General features: G+C 38.5%; 1 protein-coding gene across 2 annotated transcripts in view; it reads right to left on the bottom strand.

Annotated features, from left to right (window-relative positions):
- Positions 1–524: 524 nt before the first annotated feature.
- The window catches only part of Frk (fyn related Src family tyrosine kinase), a 101005-nt gene continuing 88691 nt past the window's right edge, over positions 525–12838 (bottom strand). For both annotated transcript variants that reach the window (XM_052751367.1, XM_052751368.1), the window contains 3 exons: positions 5860–6041; positions 3666–3831; positions 525–3286 (listed from right to left, as the gene is read on the bottom strand). In XM_052751367.1, the coding sequence (XP_052607327.1) occupies positions 3075–3286; positions 3666–3831; positions 5860–6041 (560 nt within the window). In that variant the 3' untranslated portion in view covers positions 525–3074. The remainder of the gene's footprint in view (positions 3287–3665; positions 3832–5859; positions 6042–12838) is intronic.

The following is a 12838-nucleotide window of genomic DNA, read 5'->3' as shown; positions in this document are numbered from 1 at the left end:
TGTGCCTCTTTGACCCTGAGTAATTTAAACCCATTTCCTTCCTTATGCTCCTAAGAGGAGGCTTAATGGAATTTTGAATTTTCCTATCAAAAAACTTCTTAAGGTTTTTGTCAAAAACGATTTGAAATACCATATAAAATGTTGTACTCACATCCCTCACTACCACCTCCAAATAACTGGATTACATAAATAAAACATTCCATGAAAAATGCTTGGCTACAATTTATGGGAGGTAACTTGAACAAGAGCTGGCTTATTGTGGAAAACTCAGCCTATCTTTTTCCTGACCCTTTTATTCTATACAGGGAGAGAAATTTATGTCAGCTTAAAAAAAATCTATTATGGCTTCTCATAACTGAATCCATTATTTTTCTCCATGATCCATCAGGGTAAAAACAGGAATAATAGATTGCTTTGACAGAACTTGAACATAAATGTCCCCAAGAATCAAACATAATGAGTTAAACAAGTTTCACATGGTATTAAAAGAGGAAAGGATAACCACTTTATGTTTCAAAACCAGATCTTACTACAAATTTATTATCAGCTACCACAAAAAAGTACATAGCATTTGAATTTGCACAATGAAATGGGAATATTTCCATTCGTTTATACATATGCTCCAAGCAGAATCTGCCCTGGAGGAATTAACTCAGAAAAGGGAATCCTTTTATTATATTACTTTAACCAACTAGTTGTTGAAAATCATCTCCTTGGTTAGATTAGACTAGATAACTTAAATAATTGAAGTAACTCCATGCTCTGTTATTGGATTAAAATATTAATACTTTTACTTCTCTGAGTGCTTCTATAGCTTTTATCTCTACATGATCCAGACTGCAGTCTTCAGAAATGCTTGAGATGATAAATGGATGCATTCATGTACATAGATTAATTCCAACAGTTAATTCATCTCAAATGGTTTTGTTAATGGACACCTATCCATCAACTAATCTCTAATTTTATTTGAATAAACAGCTTGTCTTGGAGAAATTCATATCTCCAGCTGTGCAGTGCAGACTTTCTTCTAAGCCAATCAACACACAGCACTCACATTCACTGTACTGTTTGCTGTCCAGACTTGGGCACAGGACTTGTGTTTGCCACCCACTTCCCCTCAAAAGATAAGATTTTTATTTTTTAGGAAGCTTAGGATAATGCCTAAGTGTGAAGCCATTTTTCTCTTGTTGGCTAAAGGAAAAGAAGGAGCCTCAGTTACTACTGATGGCCATCTGTGACCACAGAAACACAGACAATGCTTGTAGTAGACTGGAAAATCTGAAAGGATTTGAATCTTAAGTGGTGTGATGGCTAGCTGTACTTGACAGCTTGACACAACCCAGAATCACCTGGAAAGAGAGACCCAATGATGGGTTGCCTATATTGGATTGGCCTGTGGGCATGTCTGCAGAGAATTGTCTTAATTAAGTTAATTGATCTGGGAAGATCCAGCTCATTGTGTGACTATTCCCTAGGCAAAGGATCCCATACTTTTTAAGTGTATAGACATTGACCTGAGCACAGGTAAGCAAGCAAGCAAGCCACACGGGCCTATACTTATTTCTCTCTCCTCTTAGACTGTGGATATGATGTAACCAGCAAGCTCTTGACACTGTGACTTCCTGCAGTGATGGACTGACCTGGAATTGAAAGATAAAATAAACCCTTTCTCCTCTAAGTTGCTTTTTGTAAAGATTTTTACCATGGGCAACAGAAAAGGACCTAGGACAACGACATCACCAAACCACTAGTGGTTAGTCCCTGGAGCCTTGCCGCCTAGTTTCTAGTTAAAAGAATTGACATTTTTTTAATTGCCAGTAGATGTTTGTGACCATCTAGATAATCTCTTCTCTCTTAAAGAAGGATGAAAGGTAAACATGATATGTCCTGTTTCCTTTTGGTATGTTCATTCAGTGCTGTGCATTAGAAGGTCTTGAAATATATAAATCTTGACTTTGACATAACTTTGGAGAAGTCTTGTTAGCCATTCATGAGGCAGAATATTTGATACACTCATTGCCTAAGCAAACAGAGAAGTTCTTACCAAATTTAGAAAAAAAAATAAGATACTAAAAAACTTCCTGTCTTAACAGACAAATGCTACAGTTCATAACGAAGTTCAGACATTATCCCAAGACTCAAGAGCTGAAGCAGGGCTTGGCCTGTCTTGTAGCCAATTTAAAACTGGCCTGTGTGCCAAAGGAACTTTTTATTGTTACTTAGAAGTGGCAGCAATTCTCCATCTCTCCTCTAGCTCCCCTAAACCACGTTAATATCTATTTTTCAGACCGGCTGGGCAATATGGTGGTTCCCTTATATTCCCAAACATAATAATAATTCATCAGCTTTGCAACCTGATTCCTGACATTAAGAGATTAAAACTAATGCAGACGATTCTCTGATGGCACATACTGAGGTATAGAAAAACACCATCATTTCCTTCTACAAAATGAGAAAGATTTTAATTCTTTTTCTCAACAGCTGCTTCATTTTCTTATGCATAGGAAAAATATGTGCAATTACTTCAAGTACAATCAAGTCATTTAACATGGCTTTGCCATCACTGTAGTTACAGGATATTTTAAAAGAGAGGGAAAAAAATCTCCAAGCACAGGTCCTGCTGTGCTGCAGAGCAATCAAATTCCTTCATAATAACAGCCTGATGTGATTCAGCGATTTGAGGAATAATGAATAACCATTCTAATCAGTAAACAGGAAAATGCTACAACAGTTACTGAGTAAAAACTATCATCTGTTGATTCTCTTGATCGGCATTTCCAACAATAAATAGAAATGTGAGTAGTTCTTAAAAGGAAAAAAAAATAACTTCATTTAGTGTGTTTGATTGTACCAGGCAGTGAGAAAATGACATACATCTTAGACTGTCCTGCAGTATTCCCTAGTCAATAAAATACACAGATAATCTTTTTTAATATATAATACATGGCTGAGTTCACCCTACCACCTGAATATGTCAAAAGAAACTGATTTCACAGTTGGTTTATAACATTGTATTTATGGACTGATGATTCTGATTTTCTTCACATCTTTGTTGTATTTCTTCTTTTTGGTGTTCATTTTATGAAATTATTTGTATCTGAATATGAAGTGTCTGTCTCAAAGTAGTCTTCAAGTTTCCAGTGCAGGGTCTCAAATGTGGGCCTTTGCTTAGGCTCTGCATTCCAGCACTCCAGCATGATGCTATAAAATTGCTGTGGACAGTTAGATGGCTGTGGTAGTCTGTAGTTTTGACTCAACATCTGAATTACTTGAGCACCTGTCATACCTACAAAACAGAATAGAACAAAAAAAATGGACAATCAGAGTCTTCAGTTTATATACACTGAACTCTAGGTTACAATGCAAATTCTTTCCCTTGATAAAGCCGTGAGATCCGCCATCCACTTCCCAGGATGTAGACAGTAAACTAAAACCTGCAGGAAGTCATGCCTACAAGACCGCAATTCAAGAGCAAAGGAGAAGAAAGCAATAAACCACCTCATTAATGCAAATTATCATCATCAAATTTTATCTATCGAGCTCCTACAGGCACCTAGTGTGGTCAGCCTCATAACTCTGCCCTCTAAGTCTGGGCAAAGCAGTTAAAGTCCCATCTAAGCCGGTGACCTGCAGCGGAAGGGCCCACTTCTGAATTAATCACTCACCACTGTAAGGCATTTTGCCGTAAGTAATGATTTCATAGAGAAGGATTCCAAAAGACCACACATCGGACTTAATGCTGAATTTATTAGTACGAATGGCCTCAGGAGCAGTCCACTTCACTGGCAGCTTTATTTCGTGTTTAGATTCGTAGATGTCTTCATTCTCTACCTGTTAACGCATCAAGGATTCAAGCCAAGTTAGTGATTGGTTGTGCTGCCCTTGTTTAGTTGTGACCTGTTTCACGTGAAAATTTACAGGGAAATGTTCCATACAAGCTTAGATAAATTTCTGTTACAATATCAGATATTATGACCCAGATGCATAAAATTAGAAGAATCAGTGAGAAGTCATTAGCAAGATGTGTCTTAAGGACGTACTGTGTGCTAATAATAGCCTTGGAAGGAGCATCAATCTACTGCATACAGGAGAATTTCCGATAACTTGCATTTACATCAATCCTTTACAAACTGAAAAAAAGGAGGAGAAAGAAGGAAGGAGAAGGAGGAGAAGAGGAAAAGGAGGAGGAGGAAGAAGAAAAGGATGCCTCATTTTATTTGCTCTTGGTATTGAAGAGCTCCTGATATTAAGGCTAGAGAGATGGCTTAGCAGTTAAGGGCATTTGCTGCTCTTGAAGAGAACCCAGGTTTGGTTCCCAGGACCTATATGGCTGCTCATAAACATCTGTAACTCCAGCTCCAGAGGATCTGGAGCTTTCTGGCTTCTGCAGGCACTGTGCCCATGCATATAATGCACAGACATACACAGAGGAAAAAATATGTATATACATTAAATAAAAATAAATAAAACTTTTTAAAAGGCTAGCACTGATTGTCATTTAAACCACTTGCTAATACCAAAAAAGCAGTATCTACATAATTTTAAAATTTATCAACAGAGTGTGTTTCTAATTAATTTCTAAAAAAGAAAAAGTGATATGGAAAAAAAATCTTTACTTGTTGTGTTCCATTTCCACAGTCATATTATTAGTAGATGATGTGGAAATCTAAAGTTCAGATTTAAACACCTCCTATGGTAACTTCTTATTGGCACCTTCTTATTGACGGCACAAAACAGGGTGGGTATGGGGAAATGAAACCCCAGTGGTTCCGTTTTGGAAAGATGGATCAGTGGAGAAACTACTTTCTGGACAAGCATGATTCCCAGTGCCCACATTAAAAAAAAAAAAAAAAACCAGGTGATGTGATACATGCTTGTAGCCCCTACACTAAGGTGAGGAAATAGGTGGGTCCTGGAAACCTGCTGGCCAGTCAGTCTAGCCAATATGATAACCACAGGTTCAATGAGAAACCCTACACCAAAAATAAGGTAAAGCCCAGCTGGTCTCAATAGGTTTGGAGAGAGAAAGAAAGAGAGAGACCATGGAACATGAATATGACAACATGGAATTGGATGGGTAGAGAGATGGGAGACAGACCTAGGATAATTTGGGGAAGAGGATGAATATGATCAAGATACATTGTATGAAATCCTCAAAGAATGAATAAAAACATTTTACTAAGTTAGAGAAATAATTGAAGAAGAGACCTCAATGTCAACTTCTGGCCTCTACATTTACTCATACAGATAAGACCACTTGTACACACACATTTATAAAACACACACATGCCCACATACATGTAAACATATACAGAGTTTATGATTGCTGCAGAATCATGGTAGCAGCATGTATTGTCAAGTGAGCAAAGGCAGATACAGTCTACTACTTTCTGTAAGAGATATGCGAAAGTAAATAGATGTGGCTGGTAGCATTTGAAAAATAGGCCATAAATTCAACCACAAACTTAATTACATATTTATTAATCTACCTGATCATTGTTTTCCTTCATTGCCCCACCTTTTGATGAAGAAATAGAAATAGAAAGGTACTTTGTCCATACCTTATCTATGAACCATAGATAAACAGCATAGCTGTTTTTACTTGCTTGTTTTGTGTATGTGGCTTTGTTACTTTTGTTGCAGTTATTATTTGGAGACCAGGGTCTCACTGAAATTCAAAGTCTGACCTTGAACCCAAAAATCCTCTTGCCTCACCCTCTTGAGTGTTGGGATTCCAGCTTGGGTACCACACCAAGCTGAGAAACATAGTTTTAAATAATAATCATGAACTTTAGGCTCTATTAACCTGTATGGTATTTAACCCACTATAAGAACTAATTAAAGCAAAGGTAAATCTACCTTAAAAACTCTTGCAAGTCCAAAATCTGCTACTTTGTAGATATTATGTTCACCAACAAGAACATTTCTTGCAGCCAAATCCCTGTGGATGTAGTTCTGGGACTCCAGATAGGCCATTCCAGAAGCCACCTGTGCCGCCATGTCTACCTGTTGAGTCAGGTGGATTTTTGACCCACCATCATCTAAACAAAAAGAGAAAATGGGAGATTATTTTGGAAAATATTGAACTACCAAAGTGAATTCTGAGAATTCTGATAAATCAATCATATGGGATATGACACCAATCTACCAGAAAAAAAAAGAAACATCACAACATGGGTGCCAGTCTGTGTGTTTTCAAAAGCACACATCATTGATTTGCCCCTTCGTAGAAACTGTCATTTGGGAGCCCCTGCCTTTTTAAAGAACATTTCCAGGATAGAGAGGTGGCTCAGTGGATGAGAGCCTGAATTTTAGATTTCCAGTACCGATATAAAAAGATGGTTGAACATGACTGTAATCCCAGTGTTAGAGAGGCAGAGACAGGAAGAACCCAGAGCTTGTTGGCTAGCCAGTCTCATCAATGAATGAGCCCCAGACTCAGTGACTCCATCTCAAATAATAAAGTGGAGAGTTATCGAGGAACCACTCAATATTGACCTCTGACCACACACACACACACACACACACACACACACACACACACACACACACACACACACGATGCATAAACACTCAATTTTTTAACAGGAAAACAAACCGCACAGTTGGCTTTAGTCATTGAGCTGATGAAGTGGCAACAATCTGGCTAAGCCAAAGAAAAGTATTCATTCTTCTATCGTATTTTTTAAAAAATTAGATCACTAATAAATTTTAAGAGTATACCACTTATAAAATGTATACATCCCATTTATACCCACATGCACAATGCATTTTTAATTTCCCTTCTAGGTTTGCTATTCTCAGAACTGGTTGTACATATCTCCAGTATAAAAGTGCCTTAAATGGACAGAAATTCACCTACCGCTCACTCTATGTAGCTAAGTACAGAAATTTACATAGTAGAATAGGCTTGATCATTAGTAGAAGGCCAGTGTTATCTTTGGAAACTCTAAAACTTCATAAGTCACCCTCAGGTTAAACTACCATACTGGGCTAGTATTCTCAGACATCTAGAAAATTGGTGTTATTTCACAAAAGAGCAAACTCCTGCTCTCCTTGCCTTCCTAAATCAAATCTTATTTCATATAGTTAACTGGACTTGCGGTCATTAGGCTTAGACATAAGCCCTGACTTCAGAGATGGCTATACATAGGAGGTAGGGAGACCGACACCAGGGTATCAGATTTGATGTCAGGGATACTCTTCATATTGCTTTGTAACTTTGAACAATATGGTTAATATTCTGAGCCTCAGTGTCTTCATCTACGTAGTGATAGCAGTAATTGTCTCAAAGTATCCATTGTTAAAGTGTAATTTCAAATGAATTAATACATGTAAAGTACTTAACACGATATCAGGTACCTAAGAAGAGCCCAATAGATCCTAGATGTTAATATTATCATTGCACCTATGCAAAAGTGAAGCAATTTTAATTCCCCAGTGATATATGTGAATTACCCATGTGGAATTGGCTGGAAGAAGATCAGCCTGTGAGTCTGGAGCTCAGGATTGCAGCTAAAGGTACAAAATGTAATGGTTGTGTTAATGAATGGGAACAAGTGTGTTAGATTCCTAGGAAGAAACACATTTCATGAGAACATCAACGTTTAGAGTCGGCAGAGAAAAGTAAACCTGCAAGAAAACTGGGAAGAATCAACCAGAATCATGAAAGACAAAGATGCTCTAACAAGTCAAAGGTGTTCAGAGAAAACTACCATCATAGTCAAATTAGATAAACAGACTCAGTAAGATAAAGGCGAAAAGGGAAGTAAGGAGGAGCCCTGGATGAGCATGGCCGTGGAAATAACAGTATTCCTAGTGATGATGCATAGGCCTGAGGAGGGTGTGGAGATAGCCAGATGAAACAGCAAATCCCAAAGTGCTTGTCTGCAGTTCAGCTCAGTGGCAAAGCTCCTGTCTAGCAGGACACAGAGTTTAGTCTTCAACCAAGGAGAAAATAAGGAGGCAAAAAGGGTCCGGTAAATGCTAGGTCAAGAGAAAGTAACTAGTGTAAAATGAAGGACAGTAAGAGATTACGGGAGTTAGAATATTCAGACATTTCTGGGATGCTTGCTATGTTCAAATTCTTTGGGAGAGCGCTGTATACTTTCTTACTTAACTACTCATGTTATTACATGAATTACATGCTAAGTTACTGTATAAGATATATATACTTTCTACATTTGTAGTGACTTTTCCAATAAAAAGGAGAATAAATAGATTAAGAAATAAATAAATTTGAGAGTTAAATATCATGAGCATTTGTATATTATATATATATATATGTATATATGCACACACACAGAAACACACGCACACACATTTCATGAGGCAAGAACCATTATTATGTGACTGATGATTCACTAATCATTTGAGTCCCGATTTCTTTTCATCCAGGACACACACAGAAAAATCACATTTAAGTTGGGCCCCTTTGCTAATATGGAGCAATGGGATATGTGCAGAAATCAACAGGATCTTCAGTTCTGACCCTTAAAACCCCCTCAACTCTGGAGCTACAGGGATGAATTTCATAACGTAAAGTCATCCAAGTCCTTGTGTCTCAGAGAAAGACACCTAGAGAGCCATTTATCCATATTGAAAAATGGTTAATTTTGTGTGTGAAGTCACAAAAGCTTTAAATGGTATGTTATGGTCTCTAACATCAGTTACTCGGCTGAAAACCAAATAGTATCCTGAAGATGAAAGAAAGCTCCGCATGGAGCATAACGACTGCTCTGATGGCCACAGCAGACTGCCTTTTGGTATCAAATCCACTCAATAAGGAAAGAGAGGTATAGGGAATAGGGGAAGCTGGTGACTAGCCATAGGTGGTAGTAATCCTGGAATGGTTCCCACTGATCCTTGCTTCCTAGTCATCATCCCCTTCCCTTGGGCTGGGCTGGACCCAGTTACACATTGAACTGATGCGATATGGAAAAACCGAGGGAACAGAATTTCCGAGATTAAGTCACAAAAGTCTGGGGCTTTGTCTTTCTGATGTTCACTACTCTCTTGCTTTCTCACTTGCTCACACTACTGTGACAAGCTGCCGAGTTAGGAGCTGTCCTGTGTGATAAAGAGGGCAGAACAGCCTCTCACCAAAACCCAACAAGGAACTGACTTCTTCAGTACAACAGCCCAGGATGAGCCAGCTCCTGCCAACAATATGAGTTGGTTTGGAAATAGAGGCAGCCCTATTAGAATTTTGAGATGATTTTGTCAAATTCTGGCACCTGAGCCATGAACTATGACCCCTAAGCTATGGAACCCAGTAAGCCACAACCACATTCTTGGTTGTCTTCATTGGGGTCACTATTGTTGTGACAAAACACCATGACCAAAAGCAACTTGAAAGAGGAAAGGATTTATTTCACTCGCTGTCCCATATAACAACAGTTCATCATCAAAAGCAGTGAGGGCAGGACCTCACACAGGGCAGGAACTTGGAGGCAGGAGCTGATGCAGAGACTGTTGAGGGGTGCTATTTACTGACTTGCTCCTCATGGCTTGTTCAGCCTGCTTTCTTACAGAACCCAGGCCCACCAACCCAGGGATGGCATCTCCCACAATGGGCCCGGCCCTCCCTCATCAATCACTAATTAAGAAAATGCCCTATCGGCTGACCTACAAGCCGATGTTATGGAGGCTTTTTCTTGATTGAGGTTCCCTCCTCTCAGATGACTTTAGCTTGTGTCAAGTTGACATAAAACTAGCCACCACACTGACTACAGCAAGTGGCATAATAAATGTTTGCAAGATAACAACAGACACCTAATTCAGGCTAGGGAAACAATATCAATGCTATCCATGGTATTAAAACAGAAACCATGGTCCCAGACATTCACTTGAAATGGGTTGTTAACCTTTCCATGCTTGTTTCTTTAATTGTAAACTAAGAATATTTGCCTCATAAGATGTTAGAAAAATGAGTTAAGTTCATGTTTGTAAATACTCTGGATAAACATCTGACACATAGAAAGTACTACAGTATTTTTTTAAAGAAATAATGTACATGTTCTCCCCTGTTATTACCTCATGTACCTGATTTCCAGTAAATAATCTAATTAAATGCACAGACAAATATACAAACTGCCGTTTACTATTATTTCTACTTCACAGGGCTTCGACTACCCATAGGAACAGGCTATAGAATAGACATTCTAATCCAGGCCTGTTTGAGGCTGAAATGTTATGATCACAGAAGCTATTCTGTGCTGCCTGCCTAAACATGCTTTGCCTGTGACTCCAAACACACAACAGTAGAGGAGTATGGAGACACCTTCAGGCTTCTGAAGGACAACAGTCATGCACTCCTGCTTGACTGAAGGTGACACTGATGAAAATAATACACTTGCCTACTTCAGTCCACTTCAGCAAACCGTGCATGAAAATCATGAACCATATATGGGAACCCGACTTACAAAAACAGAAAATGTTTGTTACTCTTTAAGGGGTACATAGATGCCTGATATGTGTTAGATTTTTTTTGTATTTATTGAGAAAAAAGGAAGCTCAATAAACTAAATCAAAAACAGATATTTACTTTTTTTAAGTTTCAGTAAGACGTTATTAGTAAAATATGTATGTAGGTAAACACATTTTGCTATATTGCCTGGATTACCTGAAATACCTAGGTTTTCTTCAATGGTATTTATTAAAGGGCCAATAAATCAGTCATTAAGTATTTATTTTGTCCCCAAAATATAACATTATTCAGTTTGTGGGTATCTGATATGTGAAGATTTCTTTTACAAATACTAATTATGAATGTACACATAGTTGTTTTTCACATGACTCCTCCTAAACGCTGGTGGCCGGACACTGGAAAGGACATCCCAGCTCACATTGATGCCATCCTGTTTGTCACATTAAACTGTCTGGTTTCAGTCTATAAAGAAACCTGCATAACTTAGAATATACATAACTCAAAACATAACTTCAGTAGAAAGCAATATAAAGCTAATATCCATCATACCTTCTTCTTTTCACAGCCTGTATGAATGCCCATGTTCATTTAAGTTTGTGTTACTTGGGTGGAGTGAAAGCGAGAGACCTCTTTTTCCCCAAGTTCTTATCAGCAGAGCAATGCGGCTGCTCATTCTTGAAACCAGACATCTATCTGCCTCCCCCATCTTCCAGTTCAGGGCCGAGCGACACTGACATGCAGAGAAATGTTATCACTTGATCACAGAGTGCATCGAGTGTATTCTACGTCCTCCCCTTCCTTTGATTAAACATACAGTTAAGAGTGAGAGTGTCCATGTGTTTAGAGATTTTTTTAAAAGCAAACCAAGTAAAAAATGGAGTTCTGAAATCTACTCTTCTACAAAGGTGACTTCTTCCTGCTTTCCATGTTGGTGACTGCTTTCTCATATGAAGATGCAAGGGTGCCTTTACACTCTTCCGTAAAAGCATTTAGACCAAGCTTCCCTCTCTGATTTCTTTCATCTCCATACTTACTGAGATGTCTGACTGACATGAAATTTGGTACTTTAAGGTAGTCTTTTTCTCACAGAGTATGTTTAATAAAAATGGTGTATATGTAAAAAAAATAAATAAATACCAGTAAGATACATAAATGTAGAGAGACAGATGATAGATAGATAGATAGATAGATAGATAGATAGATAGATAGATAGATAGATAGATAGATGTCACCAAATATTCTCAATGTTAAAGTATTTTAATGGGCTTCTCCCATTTTGAAAAAAGTTATTACCAAAACAAATCAGCTAGAGACTACAAAGACTGTTATATAGAAAAAAAGTGTACATTCTTTCAAGCATGCATTACACTGGAATCCTATTACAGAGGGCGTGGAAGGTTTTCACCAACACACCCAATGCTGGAAGACTGGCTCATGGGCTTTGCTGTTCTGAAGAACTGGCCTAAGAATCACCTAAGGTCACGGGACTTCCACGACCACCGTGCATCAAAACTAGAGCAAGGTTCACAAACCTGCAGCAATTATAACTTCTATTACATCAGATCTATTCTGTTAAATCTATGACATGCTATCACTAAAGAGTCTTTTGGCTCAGCAAGAGTAACAGAATCCTTTCAAGGTTATTTTATTGAGTTTTACCTCCTTATTGGTAAAGACTTAGATGTGATAAATATACATGCCTTACTCCTCCTATCTGCAAAATATCTTTAAACATGAAGGCCTTAGTAAATTTACCCCTGGTGGTCTCATCCAAAGACAAGGTAATCCTGAGTAAATCACATCAACAGGCCAAAGAAATCCTCAAAATCTGAGTTTTCAATGGACCAACCAGAGCTCTTCCAGTTGGTGCCTCAGTCTCAAAACTTGCTGACTCCAAATCCCAATCTTATTAGTTTATGGGTGACCTCAACTTAACTATTCAGTCAGTCACTATGTAAGAGTAAACACACCCCTGTGCATCAGACATTGCTCAAACACTGAAACAGAAACACCTTCCAGTCCTTGTGAGGTTAAATTTAGGAGATGCTACACATAAGCTAGATAAACAAATCAGCAATGCTCTCAGATGATTAACAACTACAGGTTAAAAACAGAAGCAGGGAAGAGGAACATGAGGAACCAAGAGAGAGATGAAATGTCAGGATCTGACAGTTGGCCAGCCAAGCTTCGCTTAGATGGAAATGTCTGTGCAGACTTCCAGGAATGGAGAAGTAAGCACAGCCTAGTCCCATCCACCAGAGGAACATGCAGTCACGTGCCCCTTTCTCAGGCAGCAATGTCCACCCACACTGGAACCCAGACTTCAGCCCTGGCCACTTAAGGATTACAGAGATCCTGCTGAGCCTCCCCCAGATAGCAACACTCATCCCTGTCACAGCCCCAGCCACT

This window comes from Peromyscus californicus, unplaced genomic scaffold (genome assembly GCF_007827085.1).
Source record: "Peromyscus californicus insignis strain IS unplaced genomic scaffold, ASM782708v3 Scaffold_22__1_contigs__length_63687245, whole genome shotgun sequence".
NCBI classification, from domain to species: Eukaryota; Metazoa; Chordata; class Mammalia; order Rodentia; family Cricetidae; genus Peromyscus; species Peromyscus californicus.
Note: the sequence above shows the minus strand (reverse complement) of the source record. Positions and strands in the feature narration are given on the sequence as shown.